The 27,950-nt window shown below is 39.1% G+C and overlaps 1 protein-coding gene across 2 annotated transcripts in view; it reads left to right on the top strand.

Moving 5' to 3' along the window:
- trappc9 (trafficking protein particle complex subunit 9) overlaps nt 1-27,950 on the top strand; it is a 217,169-nt gene that overhangs the window by 106,880 nt on the left and 82,339 nt on the right. For both annotated transcript variants that reach the window (XM_088010081.1, XM_088010082.1), the window contains 2 exons: nt 882-992; nt 23,393-23,546. In XM_088010081.1, coding sequence (XP_087866207.1) covers nt 882-992; nt 23,393-23,546 — 265 coding nt within the window. The remainder of the gene's footprint in view (nt 1-881; nt 993-23,392; nt 23,547-27,950) is intronic.

Raw genomic sequence — 27,950 nt, forward strand, 5'->3', positions numbered from 1 at the left:
ATTTGTCTTTTAAACACCCAGAATCCCGACATGGGAAAAAAATGATGTTGGTCATCACCAAAAAATTCTGGTGTTGGTTACGTTTTCTGTTTGTCGCCCAGGTCTAATGTTCATGACTTTTCTAAATGAAGTTGATGGAACTTTATGACTTCAGTTTTCTCTCCTAAGTTCCAACATTTCTGAGGCGACTCTTGTCTAATGTGAAGAACTGTTGTAGCACAAGCTGCTGTTTTTGCAACAATGAAAATCTTTGCCATGCTACACATTACTCACTCTTTATCTGGGTTTATGAATTTATGTGTATGTTCAAAAAGTTTCATAAGAAATCCCAGCCCAGATCATGAAACACTTTTTATTGTTCTTCATAAAACCCTAACCGTAGCCCTTTCCTGCTCCAGTCATTATTCCTGTGAAGCAGCACTTAATTTTGTTACCTGGTTCTGTTTCCAGACACGCGGGCCTTTCATCCACCTACTTTGGGGGCTAAAATTAACTCTTTGAACACTCAACATGTTGATCTGAATCACAAATTGCTCCTCTTGTGATCTACATGAGAAAAGCAGGCGCGGGATGATGCGCAGATGACCTGCTCCACATAGGTCTTCAGATTTAATGAAAGCACGGCCACCTTTGATGTTCTGACAAGCACTGAGAGTACTTTACACTCCGTCTTCTCTTGATCTCACCGACCCGCTGTGTGCCACGCTGCTGTTTATTTTTAGCAAAGTAATTAGAACCAGACGCATAAACACAGTCCAAGGACAGGCCAGTCATGTTTTTTTTGTTGGTTGGGGGGCGGACGGGGGTCATGTAAAAGTTGTGTTGAATTCGATGCATCGTATTGGCTTTTTTGGCTGAAGTGTTCCTCTCTGTGCCCGCAGCACCCGGCAGTGCCACCTTCTGCTCGACATCTTCAACCCGACGGAACACGAGCTCACAGTCAGCGCCAAGAACAGCGAGGACCTGGTGCTGCATCCCAGCGAGTGTCAGAGGTGAGCTGCAAGTTTATGTGGAAACCTGCAAACATATTACTTAATGTTTCCAGAGGTCATCAAAGGTCAACCAGCCAGTGCACATCTGCAAAATCAAAACGAAATACCACTTCAATCAATTGTGCTACATTTGTGCAGTAAAAATTGTCCTTTGTGCCGCTAACATTTCATCACTTTCCTAAAATAATAGCTTAAGTCATTGTTATTTTGGAAAAATTATGTAGGCCACTATTTCATTAAGATGATGATCTTAAACACATTAATAATTGTTTCCTGAGGTCATCAAAGGTAATCTGGAAACATGTATAGCTACACTGTTTCCCTATTCGATAGGTCAGTCATGATAAAATCAAAGCACTGATCAACACTCAGCTGTGTCCATTAACACAAACATTAGCTCTGAGTTAGCTGTCCAGCTGCAGCCTCTAAATATCAAACTGCAGCTGGTCAGATATCAAATGTTAAATGACTTCGATCAGGTTGTTTGCTGGAAAACACACTGACATTTTAAAAGTTTAAAATGCTAGCGCAGTGTTTTCTCCTTAAAACAAGCGACTCCCTGGACCAGCCACTTTATTAGGCACACCTGTTCAATTGCATGTTGGCAAGGCAACAAAAAGTAGCATTTGTAGGCCCACAGTCCCTCAAGAGTTTAGAAAACTAGGATAGTTACTTCAAAGTCTTCCTTTTTTCCTGTTGCGGTTTGAGTTTGTCCGCTCATCATTACGTGGCTGAAAAGTCTTGTTACTTCCCAAATTAAACTTCCACACAGATGATTGCTTTTTGACCGCCAGTATTTCTGAGAACATTCCTGGAGTCCATTTAGACTGGTTACACTTGTGGACTGCCCTCATGTTGTCCATCTATTCCGCCCTCTTCACTTTCAATACCTTCATTCCAGAAGTACTTGGTCTCTTTCTCAGAACTGGTCGGTACATCCTAAGTGTTATGTTTTAGTGACGATTGATTGAAGATGTAATAGAATGTCTTCCGGCTGTCAGGCAGAGTTAATATTGGTTCAAGAGCCTCCTTATTGCAGATCTTTAACTGTCACGCCGCTTTTTTCCAGTAAAAACTGAATTCAAGAGTGTTTTTTTTTTTTTTTGTTCTTTTCTGGCAGTTCTCTCTAAAATCTCGCTTTTTGATATCAAAATTGATTTGATAGCAATCAATTTTTCAACTTTACCAGAAACAGAACAGCACCACCTACTCTTTTTCACTCGGTATCATATATGTCAAGCTATTTTATACAGTTTGAAGTCCCTTTGTTTTTGAAAACTGTCATTAAATATTATCAATTGGTTTTGAATCAGTTTCTTTCATGGTTTCTTTTTATACACACACACACATATATATATATATATAAGTTGTGTGGAGATTAGGGATGCATGATAGTGGATCTTTGGTCAATGTCCGGAAACTCATTTGGCTGATAACCGATACCAATACCGATATTGTTTTCCTACTTAATGAAAGTATATGACTTTGTCTACTGTGGAGTTAAAATACTGCATTATCTTTGTCAGTTTAGCCTGCTACCAAATGCTAATGCTAAAAAGAAGGCTGAAAATAATGTAACACTTTCAACTTGTATTAAGTTTAACATCAAATGTATTCCTGACATCTGGTCTCTAAGACAATGACAACACTCAAACAGTGCAAATTTGACATTGTGCTGTGCTGTAGGCATCACTGTCACTGGTTTGTCATATAAAAACAATTCCTTTTATATCGGTGACTTATTTTGACAGAATGGGCGATATCCGATATTAAACTTTACAGCTAATAACGGCCGATACTGATATTATGCCGATACTATCATGCATCCCTAGTGGAGATAGAATCATAGCTACATTGCTTTACTAAATTGATGACATTTTGTCACATTACAGCCACAAATTTTAAAATACATAAACATAAAAACATGAGTCTACATGACAATTTGTTTCCATCAAAGTTCTGTACGTAAATTTTGAAGCGTCACATTAGAAATCTCTGATTAAAATGGAAAAACTTGAAAAAGCGGATTCGATTTTGCAAAAAAGTTTCTTGTGCTAGCTTGAGGTGGTTTTTGGCGAACACAGCAAGCTTCCCTGTCCATTGATTGTTTTGTGCATGAAACCTGAAAAACATTTCCAAACCTCCAGCATGGTTGGGAGGACTGTCAGCTCCAGGTTGGCTGGAGGAAGGCGCTCCAGGCTGGGATGTGAGCGGAGCAGCCAGTGGTCGTGTTAACCGGATATTTTCCATCTTTGGCTGTTTTTTGGGGGGTTTTTAAACTATGATGGGAAAACCTGAAGACTATCAGTCATTTTGAAAGACTGCATTTCACAGATTTGACTACTTACTGCAGATGCGCAGACATTTTCAACTTTACATTCAGAATACATCGCTTAGGTAACCAAATCCATCAATAATAATAATAAAAAATGTCCCATTTGAGTATCATCTCTGACTTGAACTCTGAACTACATGCGTCTCACTCTCTGGAGCTGACAGAGCGTTGAAGAGTTATGGACTGTTTGATAATGGACAGCAGTCTTTGGAGCGAATCCTCTCTCACTCAGAGAGTCTTACTGACTTCTGATCGCTTCAGATTGAGAGAAGTTCCCTCATTTCAGGCTCCAGAGTTTGGGTCCAGCCTCAATATGAACCTGGAGACATTTTCATTACACACAAACGGGTTCACAGTTTACGTCCATTTTTATCATTTAAGTGTTTAATTTTATTATAGATTTTGTCAATGCGGAGAAAAAGTTACATGTATTCATATGCTTGATGTGTGATGAGGCGTTATGGATTATCTGCAATTAAAATGTGATTATTTTAATTTTAAAGGGGCAGTGTTATATAAAATCAACTTTTTTGAACTTTACATCATGGTATTAAGTTATTCCCTCAACAACAACATACCTGGAGTTTTGTCTTCATGCTTGTCTGAGAAATCCTTTTATCTCCATGGCAACCATTCAGTTTTGCCAAACGCCAGGTTGACCTAGCTCCTCCTCCTCCTAAGAACATCCGCCTCACAGGTCACCCCTTTCTCACAACTCCTCCACTCAGCTCCTTCAGACTAGCCAGCAGCAATTAGCAAATACCTGGTGGAACTGAGCATCTGCTGAGCTCATTATAGGAGCTACTGCTCAGTGAAATGTTAGTAAAAACGTTGTTAAAGGGTTAAAAGAGGAGCCATGTTGTGATGACTTCCTGAAGTCATCACAACAGAGTTTCAGAAAGAGCAGGAGTTTTTAAAAAGGCAGAGGCCCAATTCCAAGGCGTTAAATTTCAAAGTAATTTGTTTAAGTCCTATTTGATATGCATGGCATTTTTCTACAACAACTGAAGGTGACAGTTACTTTATTTTGCTATAAAATGGCACTATGTGTCTGGAAAATGCATAATACTGTCCCTTTAACAAATGACGGGTAAAAATAGATTATGACGTTTCTGGGTTTTGTTTTATTGTGACAAAGGAAAACCCCACCACCAGGACAGGACGCTCTCATCTACTGAGAGAGCGTCATCTCTCAATAGATGAACTTAGATGTTCGTGTCATCTAAGACACGGACATCTAAGTTCCTATCTTAGATGTTATGCTGCAGAAGGCTGAGTTCAGAAACGGCTCCTTTAAATTCCACCTGACTTAAACAATCTGACACGGTCAAAGTTTCTCTCTCAGTGAATCGGGCCTTTAAAGAGACAGACTCACAAAACACTTGAATTTAGGAACGCAAATGATCGATGCAATAAATACGATCCTGTGAACGTCATCGACTTTGATACCAGGTTGTAAACGCTCCAACAGCATTTTGCCGCTCTGCGTTGAGACGTGTCAGCTTCCTGAAAAACAACTTAATTAGCTTGTTTTTCACTCTTATTGGAGCTTTTCTGGGAGGGCAACAATGCAGACGGATGCTTGTCTGGAAATATTCTAATCTTTGAATCATTAGTAGTTAATCAGGCATTAGCCCCTCCTATTTCATTTGCCAGAGACATGCCTGCATCATCTCAGTCTTTTATTGTTTCTGTAATCCCTCCTACCCTTCCCTCTCGCTCAACTTATCATCGCACTGGAAATGGCAAATTATGATTCCAGTCAGCACTGTCTCTGCGATGGATCGTTGGCCACGAGCGGAGGTGCACCGGCGGTGACTCACAGGCGTTTCTCCACAGGGGCGAGCGGGTATTATTTGAGGGGAATTAGGGGGTGGATAGGCATCTTTTCAGACGGAGCCAAGCAGCTCATCACTCAGCTCTCCTAAAATAACCTTTTCCTGAGCAGAAATTAGTCGCTGAGATCAACAAGCTTGCCAGCGATTTATTACAGTAATCGTCTAAAACGGGTCGAGTTAATAAGTCTCTCAAACAAATTGTATTCAGAACTGTTCTTTATTTCAGCAGTTATGAGTTTATTAGGGATCGCCTACCAACCTGTAGTTCTGCTGCAGGTAATTTAAAAGCTTGTCAGTGCATATAAATTCCCATAAGCTGCAAGTGCCAAATTATGATGCCCTGAAAATGTAACTGACAGAATGTAGGAAAGACGTAATACTGATGGACAAACTGCCCACATCCATCGAGCTCTTCGATTTATTTCATTTCCCTTTGGGATCAATAAAGTATTTATGGATTTGAATTTAGCATGATCATTTTTTCCATCCAAAAATGATTGTCTGCTGCATTAATTTTTCCAAGAATTGTTCTGACCACAAAATTATTTGATAAATTCAGTGATGGAAATAATTGCAGGGTCTGTATTTAATTAATCGCACCATATATCAACAAAATAAGGAACAAACTTTCTGCTGCAAAATTATTGACTAAAAACATAGCTCAACAATAAAGATATTTATAGTTTTTATTTAGGTTATTCAACCATCAGATTCTATCCGTCCTGCATTGTTTCAGGAAGCCCTGGTGGTTCATGGAATGTCTTTAGAAATATGGACTGTGGACGCTTACGTTAGCGTTGGAGACGTCATGGTTAGCCCTGTTATTGTAGGCTTGAATAGCTTTACTGATAGGCTAAGCTAGTTGTGCTAATAATGTAGCATAATTGTTTTCCCGATGGAGTCATTTAATACAGTGTTGAGTTGGTGAGACAATGGTGATGTTTTTAAAGCTCCAGCTAAGAACAGGTCATCTCAAGTCTTTATTTTGTGGCTTCAGTGCGACTCAATTCTACGTCTCTGAATTTATCATCTCTGATGATAAATGATTTTCTGATATCATGAATTATTGGATTTTTCCATCCTGGATTCACTTCTCATTGATTGGATGTTAAAGTGTTAGGAATTCTCTATCTAACCTTCTTTAGTAAGTAAATTTAGATTTACTTCTCAGTATTTATTACAAAATGAACCAAACCAGGTAGTTAGTCGATGTCTGCCAAAGACAATCACAGTTATACTGATTTTAAATTTTTTTTAACACTATTTCCAACGGGGTCTCAGAACAGATTTTGATTCTAAGGTCTCCTGCTGCGTTTCCATTTACCACCCACTGTTTCCCCTGTGAAACACATTGAACTACTTTGCTCAAGTACCATGGAAAGCCGAAGTAAATATGAGTGCAGCATATGTTTTGCACCTCTGTCCTGTTTCTTTTCAATTTGTGATCAAATGTAAGTAACATCATTTATGGAAACTGATTTAGCCATATATTTTATTGTCAGCTGAACAGGTTGTTTTTCCACTTTTTAAAATCATTTTTAAGAGATATTGGCTTAATTTAGGTCATGTATTTAAGCTAAAACACAACAAAAAGTGACCAGAGAACATTTTACATTAAAACCAACAGGTCCAGTTAGTTTAAGTCACGACAGTCATGTTCCTATCCAATCCAGGAGCTTGGAGAACAGGTTAGTTAGTCCAGTTATAACACAATTCATCTCTGTTGTCTAGATACATTATTTTGAAGTGCTTTGAGTTTTAGCACATCACAGCCTGTGAACTTCATGCTCTGCTCTCGTGACCTTTGCTAAGGTAAAGCAAAGTCCCCAAAATGAAGTCAGTACTTGCAGTTCTTTATTTTGTTTTGTAAACATTACTGATGTTCTTCTTGGCCAGGTCTCGATAGAAAACTGATTTTATCATAAGCAAAGGGATTCCTGGTAAAGTGAAGGTTAAATAAGAAAAAATACATAAAATCAGATTCCAAGAACCATATCGCTACAGTTAGTAAAACATTGTCTCAAATGCCAAATTGAATCTAATCTTCACTTTCAATTAGTGTCTTCTCCTTCACAAGCACACAATGAAGGTGGAAAATAAGAACCGTTTTTGCATGTTTGTATATGTTGGGATCATATATCATATATTCCCTTGTTTTCTCTTAGTTGGGTTCTGGTCTGTACCTCAGGATTATTATAATCATGTTAATATTAGAAGTCAAGACATGTTTGAAAAGGACGACAAAAAGGTAAAAGAAACGGGTTAAGATGGCTCTGAATGCAGTCAAGATTGAAGAAAGATTGCTGTAAAACTCCATGACATTTTGTTCTTTAGCTCAGTGGTAGAGTGATCCTCAACCAAATATCATTTGGATTGCTGAACCCCACATTGCCTTCAGTGTTTACCCTTGTGACTCTGTGTGTGTGATAGAGATAGAAGAGCTCTGTGGGCACATTATGTGCCAAAGCACTGAGAAATTTTCTTTTCCTCCCCCTCAAGTGGCTGAGAAATTATTTTAGTCGATGTCCTGTTCGATTTTCACTGAGGGTCCGAGGTGCAGAGTTGGTCAGGCAGATGAAGTCTGTTAAAGTTTGAAACTCTTAGTGGAGTTTTGGGACCGAGATGTCAAAACCAGAATTTGAACGAAATTAAAATGACTGAGAAAAAAAAGTAAATGGTAAATGGAAATGGACTGGACTTATATATCGCTTTTCCTGTCATTTTGATCACTCAAAGCGCTTTACACTAGAGCAGGGGTGGGCAAGCCTGGTCCTCGAGGGCTGGTGTCCTGAAACTCTTAATGTCTCCCTGGTCCAACACACCTGGATCCAACAGCTGAATCACCTCCCAAGTGCAGTCAGGTTCTCCTGACTCCTGCTAATGACCTCATTATTTGACTCAGGTGTGTTGAAGTAGAGATGCATCTAAAAGTTGCAGGAGACCCTCCAGGCCTGGAGTTGCCCACCCCTGCACTAGAGTCACATTCACCCATTCGCACTCACAAACGCTCACACATTTATACACCGATACGCAGGCAGTATCGGTAAGCAATTTGGGGTTAAGTCCTTTGCCCTGGGGCACATCGACATGTGGCAGGAGGAAGCTGGAATCGAACCTACAACCTTCCGATCGCAAGACTCCTACTCTACCCACACACAGCCACAGTCGCCCCTAAAAAAAAAAAAAAAAAAAAAAAAAAAAAACACTTCTAAAAGTTCCATACCGCAGCTTTAAAACAACTGCATTGCTTTATGTTAGTTCCAACATAAAAACACCAATAAAACACACTGACTATGATACCTGCGTCTGTAATGTGACAAACTGTTAAACTTTCAAGGAACATGGAAACTTCCTCAAAGTTCTGTTTGTGACTGTTTCTATCATCCAGCCCACACATCCAGTGTCGGCATCCACAGTCCAGTTACAGCAGAATGCTGTGCCACCAACTCTGATGCCCACTCAGCGCCGGCACCTCCAGTTCCGACTGCACTCAGATCTCGGAGCGCACCCGACCTAACGCTACCGTCCCTTTAAACGCCTCCCTGTCGACATCAAGCTGTCCTGTCATTTCCTATTTTCTTCTTCTTCTGTGATGAATGAGATGTCAAGTGCGAGATGTTATTTTTTTTGGAGTCTTCATCCAGGACTAGTGAAACCAACGTTTCAATCTGACATATGCAGAAATGACTCTGTCAGTCATTCGCTTTTTCTGCCTGCGACAAATATGTTTTAATTGTCTTTGCTGAGTTTTTTTTTTTTTTTTTCTTGCCCTACACAAACAGAATGTAAAATGAAAAGCTTTCATGTGAGGAGAGGGGTAAAACATTTCTCTTTAGTCCGCTCAACACAGAAAGCTGTTTTAATCTGCCTCTGCATTTACATGATTTAGAGGATTTGGTGAATACCTCCGTCTCTCACTAGTTGTCCTCCAGAAGTAAGTTTAGTTCGCTGAGTTTTTGTAGCGTTGCTGTAAAAGCAGCTTGTAGGTGAGTGAGTGATGGAGCCCTTCTTTCATCTCCTCCTATTTTTACAAGGTCCTTATCCTCCTCATGATGGCCTTTAATGGCACCTGACAGCGCAAATGGCCACTTTGATGTTCAGGAGAGCGACAGTGTTCCTAAAGACCGCTGCGACGCGACCGCAGTGTCCGAGCTGCTTTCTTCCATCTTTCCTTTGAACAGAGCAGGACACAGTAGACAATGCTTGCCTGTTTTTTTTTTTGTTTTTGTTTTTTCCCCTCTTACAGCAATACCCTGCAAAACATTAGATTAAATGTAATATGTTTTGCCATTTAAATATTTTTACTGTTAAATGTCATATATCCTTATTTATACAACTTTTCCTTTACTTGTAACTTATAGATGTATTTATTTTCAAGTCCAAATTAGAGAAAAAAGGGAAGAACACAACAAAGAAAAGGCAACTGAACCTGAAGCCAAATGAGTGAAAATGCTTCTTTGGATGAGGTGTTTATAAATCTGTATATTTCTCAAAACTGCATCGGAAGCACTTTATTCACAACAGACGAGTCACATGATCAACAACCGGATGTTACCACTGACAGAAAAAACATTGCCTGTTTTTTAATGACTTATCACGTGAACAAATTTATTTCTGTGTGATTTTAATCATCTTTCTTGTGCAATGGAAACACCGCAATTGCAAAATTGTGTTTTTTCCACATTAGTGGAATATTGTCAAAGTTTTGTGCACATTTGTAACAGAAATGCAGCTATTGAGTGGACAAGGCTGAAAATCTCACTTTTCTAGGTCCTTGTTGTACTTGTAAGGGTTTATCTGTCTACAGCAACACAGTAGTTAAGCTGTTATTCTAAACCATTTGTTTGTCTGTTTTAGTTGAACATAAGTCCAAAGGCTTTTCTTGGTGTCAAAAATATTTTTTGAAATTAACATACCTGCTTAAAAAAAACAGAGTTTGTACACGTTTCATAAATTTTAGGCTTTGAAAAAAATGACTTATCCTTTGATCCGTTATTTATGTGTTGCTGTGATTTGATCTGCTTGAAAGAGTTTTCTTTTATGCCCATTTTAAGAGGAACAATTATATAAAAAAGGAAAATTGTTCATAAAGTCTGACTTCTCTAACTATTGTTCGTTATTTTGTTCTTAATACTTTTTCCTTGACTGGTTAATGATGTTAACCATTAAACATAAAAAAGCGGTCATTCTTCATGTTGTTGTCTGTCTTCACACTTAAAGTGACTAACTTAACAGGCGGAACAGCTGGTTGTGCTGCCCTTGTGATTTGTGATAATCTTTGTTATTTCAGCAGATTAAAGAAGCTTAAAAACCTGGTTTGCATAAAAAGACAAAGTTTGATCACATTTTCTTTGTGTATCCTGCCAACGAACAAATTGAAGCTGCTGGGAAGCAGCTGCTCCTGTGGAACAGATGTTCCAGAGATAAATGAGGGGACAAGTGGCATCATAACTTTAATAAGCTGACAGTTATAAAACACAGTTGCTTTTAAGAACAGTACTAACAGCAACAATCACTTTTTGATAAAAAAAATCATAATTCTGGATGGGAAAATAATGTATTGGAAGGTGGAAGGCGACCCTTCAGACATGACATTTGTTGCGTTTCCATTACAAATCAAAACTTTGTCTATATTCTTGTACTGCCGAATAAATATGATTTTGCAATTGCAGAGTTTCCGTTAAACAAGAAGCACAATTAAAATCACATATAAGTTTGTTCACTCAGTAAGTCATTAAAAACACACATCCTCCTGCCATTTCCTGTTTATTTGTGGTTTGCACCAATGGCATCATCCTGTTGGTGATCATGTGACTCGTGTTTCCATTGCAGTTTTGCGAGATAAACTCACTTTGATGCATCCATGAAAGCCCCTCATCGTAGCAGCAAAACGTTTTATCGACAAATACGTTTTTTTGAAATTGGTGTGCTTCCATTTTAAGCAAATTTATTTTTAAAATGCACGATTATACGATCAGTGGAAACACAGGCAGTGACCAGGAGAAAGTGGAGGCAGATTCCTGTAAGTACTGTAAGAATCAGAGGAGTGTTTCCTCTCTTCCTATAGAGAAGAAAGTCCTCTCTATAGGAGAATATGAACATTCTTTAGAAGTTACATACTGCAGTTTTACATAATACATTTCATGACTTTTTTCTTCATGTTTCAGATTAGAACAGAAAATACTGTGACCAATACATTCATCCATAGGCATATGAAAGTTACTTTCAGAATTTTGAGCTTTGTTTACTGTGCTGAACACACGGCTGCTGTTTTTATCAAAATTAGATGTGGGATGCATCGTGTCGTGCCGAGTGTCTCCACTACTGATACAGCAAAGAATTACTTGTAAGTGTAGCATACGTGTCATGAGTTCACATATTGCCTGCTACTGTAACATTCAGCATGTCTCATTGACAAATTAATGTCTCCAGTCTTGAGAGGAGTGAGAAAAATGTGGATTTATTGCAGCTGATGTCGTCTTTGCAGTATTTTCCTTTTAAACGGCCATCATATCATTTCTCCATCATGGAGCAGCCATCAGCTGTGTAACAACTGAACTTAAAGAAATAAGGAGGTTTCAGTCTCTGACTTTCTCTGTGTAGTTACCTGAAATGCCAGAGTTCGGCCTTTTTTCCAAGGGTGACTTTATGCGCAAAGGGACTCATTAGGCGGCCGCTCCTGATGGTCTCTATCTATCCATCAGGACATTTCCCAGTGAGCAGAAACAACAGCAGCCAGGTGCGCCTGTATTTTTTTATTTCTTTATTTTTTTTGGCACAGCACGACTCAGGAAAGCAGCTCTACTACAGGCTGTCGCACTCATTAAAAAGGCCACCCTACGACAACACAGGAGCTCCTCCAGAACCGCGGCGAACTCTCCCTCCTCCTCCTCTCTTGTGCTGCCAGTGCAAACATTTTACATGGAAACTAGAAACATTATTCAGAACGACGATGACTCGCATAACTGATCCTTCTGACTTCGAGCTAAAAAAGCCCGATGAAGTTTTTCCTCAGTTTGCAAGCCGGTGGACCCAGGAAGCCTTGATAGAGGAACAAATATATGGTTTCTTACAATAGTGAGGGAATGGTACAGAACTACACTTTTTATCTTCATTTCCAAAAGCAAATACCTGCACAAGTCTGACTGCAGAGACTGGGCTTGTGGTGAGCAGGTATATCTGGGTTCAAGAAAGGCACAGTCCACTGAATGACATGGACAGGATTACTGCACTTGGTCAAATATTTAAAACAAAAATGTAGAACATGATTAAAATGCTATAATGGAATGCAGGAAGCTCTAGTACAGGGGTTCATTTTATAGGAGTCAGAAATTTGGTTTCAGTGTTTTCAAGGTCACTGAAATAAAATACAGGCTTTGGAAAAAGGACATCTTTACTTTTACTGACTGTACTGCCTACGCCATTGTTTAAATAGAACAGGAGACACAGAACCTGCTGATACTTCTTGACAAGTCTCCATCCTGGAAAGCTGACATTCAGGAATGTCAGAACCTGACCCACGAATCATATTGTAGAGAAATCCTCGAAGGATTCCAGGTGATTGTGATGTTTATTGGCTCATTATTTAGTATTGTTTTGTCTTCTTACTCTGATCAGGATCTGTAGGAAAATCTATTTAGCTGGTTTATCAGTGAAGATGCGCCCGGCTTCTGATGACTGTCCCACCCTGATTATATGTCTGAATTAATCAGACTGAGTAATTGGCTAAAATTCACAGACCACGCCCCTTTTTGAATGGTCATTCTCCATCTTGCTCTTCACTCTGAGCCAGGTATTACTCAGTGACTCATATGGAGGCTCAGCAATGTTTTTTTTTTTTACTAATTTTGGGCTTAAGGCACCTTTACAAACCTCCAATAAGACTGTAAACAGTCAGTTTTACCACCACTGAAGAACCTAAGATTATGGTGGCTCAAATAAAATCCACAACTTTTCATAAAAATGTTAGTAATGTTACAGCTTATTTTAACAGTGCAGAATATTGAAATCAGTCATTTTAACCTAACATGTCTTTCCATTCTAAGTGGAGGCTTTGGGACACAGAATGACTTTCATATGTCAGTCAGATAAAATCTTCTGGAAAATGACATTTCTTGTGCTGAAGTCAGGCCTGCCTCTCCTCTCTTCCTCTCACTGGGTCGATTAGCTTTATGCTCTTTGTAGTCTTGGGGCTTTGATTCACAGATCAGTGTCAAAAATCACAACTCATGTACTTTCCATGTACTGTGCGACCCTTAGCATGTCAGCTGAGGAATTATCAGTTGAATTCCAATCATAATAATCCCAGTTTGATGTAACAGGTAAAAGAAAACAGAGGTTATGTATTATTTCAATTATTTTGCAGTCACAATCATAGTAGCTCACTTCTGTAAGGCTTTTACTCAAATATATAAAGTGCTTATACTGGTTACTATTTTAAAAAACAAAACATTTTATGCATGGAAATCTGGAATATTCTCATGTATTTTTGACAGGGTGGAAGATTTATTTCTGATGCTGTTAAGAAACAAATATTTGTGTCTTAAAATAAATATAAATCTGAATAGCAAGTGCACCAATAAAGGTGAACATCAGCAGAACTTTAGCTTCCAATTTACTTCTTACAATGGATTTTTTTTTTGACTTAAAATGCCTTTTCTTTTCCTTTGAGTATAAAATTCACTATAGGAAATCATTTATTGATGCCTACACTCACCTTACAATCATCATCAGCAGTTTTCTCTGAATTCCCATGTTGTGCTCCCACACACACGCACACACACACACACACACACACACACACACACACACACACACCCACACACACACCCACACACGCACACACACACACACACACACACACACATGTTTGTTTTGCTATCTTTATGGGGACTTTCCATTGACTTCCATTCATTTCTACTCATTTCTACAGCCTAAACCTAACCTTTACCCTTTTCCTAACCCTAACCATCACATACCTAACCCTAACCCTACCCAAAACTCAATTCATACCTTAGCCCTAACTCTGACCCCTGACCCAAAAACAGGGTTTCCCCTCGTGGGGACCAGGCTCAGGTCCCCACGAGGAGCGACTGGTCCCCACAACATAGCATATGTCAGGAAAATCGTCCCCACAAGGTATTACAAACAAACGCACACACACACACACACACACACACACACACGCCCCTCTCTGAGTCATCACCACAGCTGTGTTCCTCAGGACTAAATGAGTCTTATGTGGGAATGTAAGGTTTTTGTCAGGGTGGGATTACATAACATTTGACCCCCACCATCCACCCACCCAGCACCATCCACAGTCTCCATCACCATGCTGGTCGACCCGTGACAATCAGTCGTTTGGCTCTGCTGAATCAAATGTACACAAGGACACACACACGCCTCATTTTCAAACAAAGCTTGTTGCCATGGTGACTTCCCTCCACTCCTCCCACCTCTCCCCACGCCCTCGTAGTACTTTTTTTTTTTTTTTAAGGCAGCAAAGCACATTGTAACCAGCAGTAAGACATCCCATCGTCGGCTCTCAGCGTTGTGGGGATGTTATGTAATTGTAGCAACTAGAAGCATCTCAGCCTGTCGAGCAAAATGAAAGCTAAAAACTGTAGCTGGATGCTGAAGTGTACATCTATTGCTGCTGAACCCCCTCACACACACACACCTCTCCTCCACCCCCAGTTAAACTTCCCTTCTCTTCCCTTTTCTCCTCCTCTCTGTTTCTTGTAGGAAGGATTTGTCCTTCCTCTTCTCACGTTTTTTCTAGAAATAATACGATCCCTAGGGGGCGTCTCAGCCCCGTCTCCTCACTACGGAGGGGTTAGTTAAGGTCTCAAAGTAAGAGAACTGAAATCCATTTTCTCCTGCTCTGATGGATTTAAAGCAAAACCTCACTGTTTATTTGCTATCTCAACCAATCAATAAAATTTTATTTGTATAGCACATTTCAGCACCAAGGCATTTCAAAGTGCTTTACATAATTAAAATAAAAATAGCATGTGACATGGAATAAACAGTGAGAAAGAGATATTGAAAAAGATTAAAAAAGATAAAAACATTAAAACCCACGCTTTCAATTCATCTTATTGATATTAGCTGCTGAATTTGCGACAAACAACAGAAGGCTAAATTCCAGATTTAAGCAAATGTGAGATAAAAATAGCTCACCATGACAACCCCTGGTAATATTGTAGAACTTTTTTCTGTCTTTTTCTTTTTTGTTGTTGTTTCATAATCACCCAAAAGGCTCCACTTTTACAGAAGCTCAGCATTTCCAAAGCCGACATTAACGGACGGCAGCGTTTTCGCCGCTGCTGCAGCTCCAGCTGCAGCAAACGAAGGGTTACTGCTGCGAGTCAGCCGCAGTCTAAAAATAGCCACCTCCTCTCGCCTGGCTCTGTGCAGAGCGCTGTGGATCTCCACCCTTAAGCTCCTGCACGTGAGCTAAAAATAGCCCGCCTTTAAAAAACACAGACACACGCGCGCCTGCACACATTTATGCTGCGATCTCCGCTCGCTGTTTCTTCCCCGCTGCCAGGATCTGAGAGAAAAATAATTTGCAACATGCAGTTCGGGTTCATGAGAGAAATCTTGCATGCCGTGAATAAAAATGACAAATCGGTTTCCTAAAAAGGAGGAACAAACATCTTTTATCTCCATCTGTGTGTGACACTGCAGCAGTAGTTGGAGACTGGAAGCAAACCAGAAAAAAAAAAAAAAAGACATCCTCACATTTTATTTTATTTTGGTTTTGATTCCTGTTCCTAACGTCGCCGTCTGTAATCAGATTTCTCTGTCTGCTCGCCTCTGAGGTGTCTCTGAAGCACAGATGAGTTTTTCTAACGACTCATGGCTCTGCGGTGATCCGATGAAAGCGGCCCTGTATGCTTTAATGTGATTATCATGTGCTTTTGGTCTGGGGCGACGCAGCATTTAATTAGGACGGGGTTGTCTCAGCAGCGAGCCGCTCAGCCCAGGCCGCCGCTGAAAGTGGCTTTACTGCTGCAGCTCAGTGCAGGATGGTGGTAATTAAACGCCGACGGTGTCAGAAGTCACATCCTGCGGTCAGGATGACATTTTGGCCACACGGTATTGTGTTGCCTTTCAACGTGTTTGGATAAGAAAAATACACTTTAAGTCGACTAACCAAGTCTTCATGAACCTCAGCTCTCTGCTTGAGAACTTCCTGTCCAGCCTTTGAAGCGGCTCTTTCTACTTGAGAAATGATTTTCACTAAAATCACTTTAGTTTGGATAGTTACTAAATCTAGCAGCTCATAAGCAGCTCATAGAAACTTAGTTGCTGTTTCTAAGTATAGACTGAATGAAAATGGTAGAAATTCCCTCTAAAATTAGCAGAAGAAACACATTTTGCTGTTTGACGGGTTGTTCTGCGGTCAAAACACAGTGCAGCATTTATTTCTGCTTTTATTCAGGCAAACTTTACTAAAAAAGTTTTTTTTTTTTTCTAAATGTCCTTCCACTGCAAAAAACACCAAATCTTATAAGGTTTATTTTTCTTCCAGTTTCTAACGTAAATATGTTCATAAACATGAAATCAGACCAAACTAACTTACAAGCCACTTTTCAGCAAGATCATGATTTAAGTCAATAATTCCTTAATATTAATGAAAAAGTATTAGTTCTACTGGCAGATAACTTCACTTATAACATGGAAAAAATATCTTGTTTGAAGTGAAATGGTGAAACTAAAACTTTTTTCATCTACATCAATGATTATTGATTTAAAACAAGCTTTTTAACTTGAAACTTTTTAACTTGAAAAGTTACTTTTAAGTTAGTTTTTGTCTTATTTATAGTGAACTAAGATATTTGCATTAGAAACTGGACCAAAATATTTGGAAAGAGTTTTTTTTTTTTCAGTGTTCTTGACAAAAGCCAACATAACATCACAGAACAGACATGAGCCCAGCGCTGTGTGTCTCATCAGGCTTCCAGCAGCAGTACTCCTCTGCTCTGCCTCTTCCAGCACTCAGAGGCCAATCCATCGTGAGTCATCACAAACTCTGAGGCAGGTAGAGGCAGGAAAATAAATCTGGTCATGAAAAACTGAACGCACACAAAAAAACATTTGGATTGTGTAAACATTGTAAACACTTATTTCCATTTCAATCAAAAACTGCAGCTATTTTTTTAGCATTTTTTTTTTTTTACCCCAATTTTTTTTTTCAGGCCAACTTTTAAATATTTTTATCTTCGATGGTCCTTAAAGTTCTGCGTTCTTCATTCACTCATTAACATTTTCAGGTTTAACTTACTGAAGGAGATCATCTTAATTTAATTAAGTTAAAAAATACTTGAAAATATAAGTTGTTGCAACTCATATTATCTCAGGTTTTAAAAAGATGGGTAACACTTTATTTGACAGGGTGTGCAAATAAAGTGACATGACACTGTCATAAGCATGACATAACACCTGTTGTCAACATGAAGGAGTCTTTATGAATGTCTGTTGTCATGAAGTGTCATTTGGTAAATAACACCTTTAATGCAAAGGTGCTCTAAAAGTTGCATTAAAAGTGCCAACTGTGCATTATTTGGTAAATAATGACACTTTAATGCAACTTTCAAAGCAACTTTGCATTAAGTGTCATAATTTACCAAATGACATTTATGACAGTCGTAAACATTCATAAAGACTCCTTCATGCTCATGACAGGTGTTATGTCATGTTTATGATGGTGTCATGTTTTTGTTTTTTTTTTATAATGTACTTTGCAGAAACAAAGTCAAAGTAGAAATTGAAACTTGGGTGGAAACCGTAACACCTTAACAAAGCATTACTTGAAAACGAAAAGTTTCACATATTAGCACAGTCAGTCTGTATTGTTGGTCCTGCCTTCTCTACTCCTGTCATTTAAAGTGTAAATTTGAACGCGATCGTCTGCCTTTTAGTAATCACTTCTGTGAAGACGAGCGGCTTTACGGCTCGCCGCGCTGCATCCACAGGCTGATTTGCATTGTTGCAACATGGTATTTTTAGGCCCAGTGTGTAATGCGGGCTTTTGAAGATGACTGAATGAAACGCAGCGCCCATTTGAAGACGGGACTTCAGTCAGTGACATAAGCCTTGTGCCACTAATCTTCAAAGGCGGATGTATTAAGTAGAGGGGAAAGCAAGAAGCAGAAGCTTTCCTTTTTTTTTTTTTTTTGTCTGCTGCATGTTTTGAAGTCTTAATTGTTATTTAATTTGTGCCGTGGCTTTGTTGTAAAGGCTGTGAAATGCTAATTGCATTGCCTTTCCTCCTCCTCGTCACTTTGATGTACGCGTGTCTGGATTTATCCAGAGATTTTTTTTCCTCCTTTTCCTTCTCGTGTAATTTCATTTAAGATTTGCAGAAGCGTAAATGCGACAGGTGGGATCAAGCGGTGTGATGCCTTTGCTGAAGAAGGTATCATGAAAAGAATGCATCACGATAACAAATTGTCCCAGAAATTATTGTGAAGAATGATATTGTCATTTCTGAGACCATTTTTGAGTAAAATAATAATTGCTTAATAATGACAGAGCACCTAGGCCTCCTGTCTCGATAAAAAATTTCCTGGATAAAAAGTAATTGCAATAAACAATAATAAACAATAATATTGTCATTTTGATATAGTAGTATTTTGATAATACCCTAATTGTAGAAATTTGTCCTCACAAAAACCAATAATTTAATCTTGTAAAGAACACACAGGAAGTGGAGGACATTTTAAATATCCAAAATAAAACACAACAAAAGCAATAAAAAAAAGAATAACAAAAGAATAACAAAAAGAATAAATCATAAACCAAATGGATTATGAAGTCTCTGTAAACAATTTTGTCCTTCAAAGACTATCAATCATCAGAATGTAATTATCAAACTCATTTTAATTTATCATGGGGACAGATGATTAATTGCTCTTTGCCACAGGATTACTTGACTGTGTCAGATTTATTGCTTAAAAACAACAATTTGACCAAAGTTGTTAACCATTGAGCCTAAATAAATAAGTACACTATTTTGAACGCCAACACCGTTGTATTTGTTGTTTATGATTATGTAGTGTCATGAAGACGCACCAAAAACAACCCAGTGTATCAAATCAGTCCTCAGGGAGTTCCTCACTGCAAAGCTGTGATTTAGTTCATAAACCTCTGGATCTCTGGCTTCAGCCAAACATTCCATTTTTGGGAATCCTTTATTCCAGTTGGCTTTTTGTGGAGATGCCTGGCCAGGTCATCTATAGCTTAATGGAGGATACAGAGTAGCCTTTACTCTGTACTCTTTCTGTGTTTTTATTTAAAGAAAAATCACAGTTTCTGTGGTTCCTCTTGTTGTTTGAGCTTTGGCCCCATCAGTCATCATGACATCTGTAAGGAACATCCTGAGCTCCATGTTGGGTGATTCTGTCCATTTGTACTTGTCTGACAGATTAAAACACAGAATATACTGGCTAAGTAGTTTCTGTCATGTAGCTAGGACAGCTAAGACACTGCATTAAGTATTTTAAAGAAAATATACATAGTGTTCTTGTAATCGTGTAAAAGTGGAAATGAAGGCAATCTGTGTAGCTAAATAGTGTCCATAAAATTTTTTTAAGAGGAAAAAAAATTGAATCTGAACAAAAAAGAAAAATAAACTGAAAAAAAAAGATTTTAAGTTGAAAAAAAAAAAACATTGAATCTGGAAAGTAGCTTTGGACTTTTTGTCAGTTTCAAAATAATTTTTCAGTTTCAAAACACCAGAAGTTACTGTTTCACTTCCAGATAATCATGTTATCGGCAATAACAGGTATTCTGGCTAGGAGCTAGTCCAGGAATGGGCAATCCTGGTCCTCGAGGGCCGGTGCCCTGCAACTCTTAGATGTCTCCCTGGCCCAACACACTTGAATCCAATAACTGAATCACCTCCTAAATGAGGTCAAATTCTCAAGAGTCCTGCTAACAACCTCATTATTTGACTCAGGTGTGGAGAAGTAGAGATGCATCTAAAAGTTGCAGGAGACCGGCCCTCGAGGCCTGGAGTTGCCCAACCCTGAGCTAGTCTCTCCTATTGGCTGTCATAACTTCAATCTGCTGTTTGTTGCCTTCAACCAGTCTGACATCAGTCTGCAAAGCGAGAAGCATCACTTCACTCTGTTCAGTAGTCAGCAGCACACTAAACCAAACATCTGGTTTAAACATGGCAGATGTAACGATCTACCGTTCACCTGATGTGAAATATAATTTCAGCCATTCCAGAATAAATGTGGGCATGTCCTAATTTACTCCTTAGAAGTTGCATAATTTTTTTTAAATATTTTATAGAAATTCCTCAGTTTCTATTACTTATGTATATTACTCCATTTTTTCTGTATTGTAAAAACTGATATTGGCTATATTTGTGTCCAAATATACTAGAAAAACGCAGGCTGAGGCAGAGTGTCCAATCTTTCCACCTGACTGCTTGTGGCAAAATAAGAGATTCTGACGGTGGCTTTATGTTGTGAGGCTGCGGGTTGTAATCCCTATAGATTGGTTTTGCTTTCAATGAGCTCTCAGCAGCTGGATACCTGGGGAATTGGGAGGCAGAAGAAGAACTTGGTGTTTCACTCGCTGCCCTGCTGAGGTTACAGTCAGTTCTGTGGGGGTTCGGCTGAGTGGCAAGAGTCACAGCGATAACAAAACGCCCTGAATTTCCCCACTGTGGGACAATAAAGGACATTTCTATTCTATTCTATTCTATTCTATTCTGTTTGATTGCCAAAGTCCAGTCATCCAATCCATTAGACAGGATGAGTATTATAACCTGTCAGCAGTCCATCCATCCATCCATCCATCCATCCATCCATCCATCCATCCATCCATCCATCCATCCATCCATCCATCCATCCCTCCCTCCCTCCCTCCCTCCCTCCCTCCCTCCCTCCCTCCCTCCCTCCCTCCCTCCCTCCCTCCCTCCCTCCCTCCCTCCCTCCCTCCCTCCCTCCCTCCCCACTGTTCATTCCTTCCTTCCTTTTTTCCTTCACTTCTCTGTCTTCTATCCTTCTTTTGCTTGTTTTTCTCTCTCCTTTCTTTGTTTTAATTTGTCAATTTTTACCCAGAACTCTGGAAATTAGACCATGGAACTGTACAGAATTTTGACATGAAAATGTGCAACAACCCTGTAATCTTCTTACTACTGACTGAGTGATAATGATAATAACAGATTTTATTCATAAGCGCCTTTTAGGACACCCAATGTCATGTTGCAATAAAAGCAAACGCAATAAATGAGTCATCCATCCATCCACCTGTACATAAAATAACCATTTGATGACCTTCCAGACAAGGATCTTCGTAAGCAGTCTAATTATCTCAGTTGATCATATTGCTTGCCAAGTTAATCCCCAAACCAGTACGTCCAATTAATAACAACATCCTTGAATGAAGGCCCTGCATGCTGTGGAGCAATAAGACGTGATCCTTTGGGTCATTCTGATGCGCATAACTCAGGTGAAACCACAGTGTAGTAAGAGTTGATGTAACCTCAGGCAAATAACAAGCAGAGAACAGTCTGCCTTCTGTTAATATATAACTTAGCAACACAAGCAGTTTAGAAGCAGACTCCAACCTGGAGCTGTTTGTTCAGAGTAGATGAATAATTTATGACTCGTCTCGGCACACGAGGCAGCTGGAACTGGTTGTCATCAAAGGGGGAAGAATGGACAGTAACGGTGTTGCTTTCCAGTTAGAAAACCTGCAGAACTAAATATGCCTTTCATATAATTTTTCTTCATACACTGCATTATTGGATTGCATAACTCCAGTTGTTTTCATTTACTTTTTGCAATTCCTGTTTTTTCATTGGTTTTCAAAATCACATTTGGGTTGACTACAGACTGTAATTTTAATCTAATTGATATTTATATTGATGCAAACTGGTGTATATTCTGCATTATTTTGGAGTGCAGTAAACACACTTTGTGTGTGTGTGTGCGTGTGCGTGCGTGCATGCGTGCGTGCGTGCGTGCGTGCGTGCGTGCGTGTGTGTTTTATTTGCCTTGAAAACACTGAGGTAAAGTTTCTCCAGTTGTGTGTTGAGGAACCAGTGGGATTTGTGAAATGTTGTGTTCAGTTATGTAACCAGCTGAAGTCAGCAGAGAGAGTAAATGACAATGCAGCAACACTTTCACTAAAATATGTTGGTCAGTATTTTGTCTGGTTTATTGAGACACAAGTCATCCAACGTTTCAATCACTTTATTAGTTGTGTTGGATTGAGAGCCTAGCGTTGGTAATGTTGATTGGGATTCCTTTTGTTCAGGTCAATAAAGGGCCATGCAGGTAATCACTGCGCCAACAGTGATTGGCATGGCTCTAGAGACTCATATTCCCCAGAATTCTCTTCTAAATTCTATACATCATTAGTAAATTCATTACCCACTCTTACCTTTGTCCATTTGCTTTCCATTTTGATGGCGTATGCAGATATGGTGCTTTAAGCGATCAACACCACAACGTTGCCTTCCATTGCTGCCAATGTCGTGGCATTTTTTTTGGTCATCATGAAAACATTCCTTGATATAATTCCCAAATTGGAGATCCATCATAGGGATGTCCCATGACAATGGCTATGCTAATGCTGCAGCAACGACCCGTTAATACAATACTTAATCTCATGCTACACTGAACAGGTAGTCTGTCTGCTCTGATCAAGATTCACTCACCTCAGTATGCTGAATGCTTAAAGTGGCTCCAACATGAAGAGGTTGTAAGGCATGTTATGGCTAATTTAGCTAATAATTCCTTCACTACTTGGGGTCACTTGTATACTGTGCACAAAACAAAAAGTTGTCAATCTAAGGTGGTCAGGGTATTATTATATTATTATTATTATATATATAATATATTATTATATGTTATTATATAAATAGGTCATTTAAATTAACTAACAGAAGTTTTACCACTTTTGATGCTGACACCACTTGACTGGTGGCTTTAAACAACAATGATTTTTGCTTTATTTTGTTGTAGCTAAAAGTTTCAGTTTCATGCCACAGGAAGAACAAGTAGAGGAAGATTTTTGATGTATTCTCTTCAGGTTATTACTTGACATTACCCTAAATAATTAACCTTTAGCATTACAATGTTGTCAAAGGTGAAAATAGCAGAACTGTGTTATTTTAATATGTAATCAAGACCAAATGTTCATCAGCTAGTTGGCAGTTAAATCAGTGAGTTTTTTTCTCAAACCCACTCTTACAGGATGGCCATCCAGGTCGACAAGTTTGACTTTGAGAGTCTGCCCCAGCTGGACCAGGAGGCGGCCCGCTTCAGCAGCCCCAAACAGCTGGAGGAGGAGCGACAGCACGCCCAGGGCTGCCAGATCAACAGCAAGCTGGACATCTGTTGGAGCATAATATCCTTGCAGAGGTTACTGATCAGACAGGATTGTAGTGTTCTAACAGTGGTGTTCCTGGAAAAAAAGTCTGAGAGTTACAAACCTCAGTGCCTTCATAAGATCATATGGGTTTTGCCAATGTCACAGCTACAGAATGCTTGTTGACAGCATTTTATGCAGCCATTTTGCACATCTGTGTGGTTTACCCAAAATGCCCTCTGGCCAGCAGAGAACCCACGTGAACTGACAGGTGGAAAAGCAAATGTCCAAAGTTTTCTGCTTCTTTCAGACTCTAAAGAGGCATTTTACTGTTCAGCGATGCAAATTTAAGTCGGCTTCCGATTAATTTTTAATGGGTAAACATATCATGCATGCAATCAATTGTGAATTAAGAATAGTTTTATATATCTGTGCCAGAGCTTTTGTTGTTTTTTGCTCAAACTTAAAACAGTTGATGCAAATGTTGTAGCCTCCAGAGTTCTCTCTGACCACAATGAAGCTTTCCTCCACTCCACAGGTGTCAAGGCTGTACCTCTGGGTATAAATCAGAGCTGTTTTATTGAGCAACTAGGAAAAAGTTAGGAAACGCTCCACTTTTCTTCTTTAGTTGTTCCAGAGACCAAAATTATTTTTGTTATATTTTATCTGTTAAATGTTAGATAACAGTTCCAGTAATTTTATGAGTAGATAATGCCTGTGCTAATAGAAAAGTCTCCAAACATCCGATTGTATCAATCAATAAAACATGACCATTTGGTTGTTTGGATTCTAATACTTTCCCCATTTGGGCTACTAATGGCATGCTGCTTTTAATGCTAAATTGTAGTTTAGCATATGTGTCATATCTCTTAGACCCCCTAAATTGCTATTCAAATAAAACTTCTGAACAAAATAGAAACGGGGGATAGTTTTATCAGAGGGACGTTTATTTTATTTTTTTATTCTCTCCCAAACTAACATCTTAGGGGAAAATGTATGAAAACCATCTGCTTCACAAAATCTGTTTTACTTCCATAAATCTTCATTAAGTCCATATGTTTCAATTACCTTCCTAGCACCCTGCCAACCGCGCTCTGGCATATCACACACTATGCATTGCCAGCTTGATGCATTTTTTTCCCCCCTCTGGATGAAAATCGACTTCCGCAACTTGATCAAGCTTTTCTGAAAACAAAGCAAAAAATCCAAACAAGGACCAAAGAAGTGTTGTAGTTTAGTGTTACAACTGATGTCAGAATAATATCCACATTTACATTTTCAGACAGCTTCACTCTGTTGATAGTAGTTGACATGACTCTGGTTCGTAGTGGTAAAGGTCTGAGGCGACAAACACAAAGCTTTTACGTCTACGTTTCAACCCTCATCCAGAACATGATCAAATCCAGGAGATCCTGCTTACAAGCACCTGAAATGAGATTCTTCTGGGTTGAGAAGGAAACAGAAGTAGAACTGTTCCTTGGCATCTAATGGAGTCTGATAAGGTGCTTCCAGGAAGTATTCTTGGCATCTCTCCTATGAGCTTTTCTAGACATGTCCTCTTGGGAGGAAACCCTGGACCTGCTGGAGGATCTCCATATATCATCTGGTTTGGCTCAGAATGACCTGGAAGGGTGTCTGTTTGTAGAAGTGTTCCTGGATTGATCGAACGATGAAGCAGTCAATTGGTTTGGCAAATAAATCAAATTTTGTTTCTATCACTGATATACCCTCAACCTGCTACAAAAGTTCCATGACCGTATTTTCTGCTTTGCATCCTTTCTACCGTTTCTGTTGCCTGTTTTCTTGAGGGTCGTCACAGCAAACCATCTGCTGCCAATATCTTCCTGTTCCTGTCATTCTCCTCTCTCCCTACATCCACATGACTTCTCTGTGCTCTTCTTCATTTCCTATTCGTTGACAGCTCCTCATTTAACTCTTATTTGTCCAAGATTTCCAGTAATTCCTCTTTGGACAGGTCCAACTAGCTTAACTGTGGTCTCTTCCAACCATATTTTCAGACATCCTGACCTAATTTAGTCAGTCCCCAACACACTTCTTCCAAAGCCGAAGAGTCGACACACAGTCACGTGGTTTCGGCATATTCATATTCGCACACACCTTTCATACAGCGGTGCAGACCAGCTGGCAGACACTTTTTCACTTCAGTATACGCCATACCCATACCCATGAGCGTACTCAGCAGTAGTCCTCATTGGTTGGCTTGATGCCCCCTAATTTGCATGACTGTATTCTACACTTAGCATCTCCTTGGATCTAAAGTGATCCATGGCTAAGCTTCCCTAGACAGATGGTCACTAAACCAGTTTCAGTTGACCAGTACTTCAGATTATCGTCAACTCCCGTCTTGATGCAGACGTTTCCTGCATTAAGTCTGGATAAATGCTTGGAGATGCCCTTCCAAACAGTTAAAGCTCAGCTCTCTGTAACCTTTGAAATAGCGTAATGTAAGTTCTGCTGCAGGCTGGGTTTTACTTCATAACATGAAAAACAAGACAAGTGAGAGCTTTAATCGCTCCCCCTGTACTCGTTCTCTGAAGCACTCGCTTGGCCTTTAGCAAAGTAACGTCTACTTGAATCTGTAATTTATGAGCTGTCCATCACAATATTGCTCCTGTTATTAGGAAGTTTTTTTCCAGTCGTGATTTTTCATAGCAAATAGGCTTTCTGTATGTCATTGTCTCCTGAGACATTTACATGGGTTGACAGGAAATGGTATTTGTTTGAGTGTACGGTCTCCTTGTGGAGGTCACGCTGTGAACTAACAGCATGGACGTTCATTTCTCTCTCTTTAGCTGACCTAAGCTGGTACTAAAGATCCTCTTCATGGTTAGTTATTGTTGAACCTCTCTGTAAAACTGCCACAACCAGAATAATGCTTGCAGTTTGTCTAAAATACTGGAAGCGGCAGCGTGTACACTTGACCTAAGTGAACACCATTGGACTGTTTGGACCTGTTTCAGAGTCTCCAGATCACCTTGGAGGCTCTGAGCTCAGCTGCACTCCTTCAGCTGGGTCTATTTGTTTCATTTCTAAACATAGATGTCAAGATCCTCTTGTCTGTTTAACCGCCTCGGCTCTTCTTCCTCTCTCTGTGTCTGCATGAGCCAGAACTCTTGGTTGGAGGGCAAACTAATGATCTGAGAGCCTAAGTCTGTTGTTTCAGTCCAAAGTTGACAAAAAAAAAAATTATCTGCAGAGAGACACGAGTTTAGTTTAAAAGACTTGTCTCAAAGATCTTAAAAATTACAAAAATACAAGCCCATTAAATCAATTAGAATTTAATTGGAAAGTTTATTTATTTCAGTAAGTTAATTTAATAAATGAAACACATTGTGTAGATTTGTAACACATTTGTTTCATGATTTCTGTGATGTTTTGCGTTATTTGCTGTGTACTTTATATAAAGTGTAGGGATGGTTTGGTAACATAGCTAGGTAAAACACTCAAATCACAAACCAGAGACAAAACAGTCCAATTTATAATGTTAAGTCTACATTTAACTCCATAATCTCTAATAAAAGTGAAATATAAGAGAAAATCTGATTATTTTTCATAACTCTTGTTAGTCATTAAATCGTAATGATCTCAAAATGGTATTAAATTGCTTAAGTAATGTTTAATAAAAGCTTGAAGAAACCAGGCACTGACAGGTAGCGTTGTAATGAGACATGTAACTCTCAAGACAAGAAAGTGCAGGATTTACAAGAACAATAAGACTTAAAATTTGTGAAATAGTTTTGGAAAAAACTGCAGATTTTGTGAGAAACATTTCTGTAGAACTTCTAAAGATGCAACGATAAGGCGACATTTTGAGCTGTCTTTAGCATCTCATATTAGCAAGTACCATTACATCTATCTTGCACACACCACCTGTTTTGTGTGTATTCCAAGATAAAATAAATCCTTACCATTCACTCTGCAATTTCCAAAAATTTCAAAGCAGAGCATGGCTGTTATTCATTCAGCCTTCCTGTCATTTTTCAAAGTTTTGCTCTCTCTCGCTCTTTCTCAGCCTTAAGTAACTAAAAATGTGCCTTGACATATAGTAACTACAGTTTTATGTTGAGTTTTTAAGCGTCCCATTGACGATTAAGGCAGATATTTAGTAAAAACATTTGAGTTTGCTACCAGCCCCAAGCTATTTAAACTAGTTTGGCTAAAGACCATCCAGCCCCACTCACACTTTTCTTTTTTTTTTTCACAGCACTGTTTTTCACTTCCCCCCTTGGCTCTCTAATTTGCATCAGAAGTATTAAATGTTGATAATATCAATGATCGAAATGGCCGCTGCTCTCTGAGATCAGACCCAGGTACAAATTGTAAGATGTGATTTTTCTCCTGAATCAGTCGATAATATTTTTGAAAGCTTCTCAGAAGAAGCAGAACCTTCCGGCACGATGTTGCCTGCGCGTCGATAGCTCC

Source organism: Poecilia mexicana, unplaced genomic scaffold (genome assembly GCF_051168715.1).
Source record: "Poecilia mexicana isolate PSO_F unplaced genomic scaffold, ASM5116871v1 scaffold_11, whole genome shotgun sequence".
Taxonomy (NCBI): Eukaryota; Metazoa; Chordata; class Actinopteri; order Cyprinodontiformes; family Poeciliidae; genus Poecilia; species Poecilia mexicana.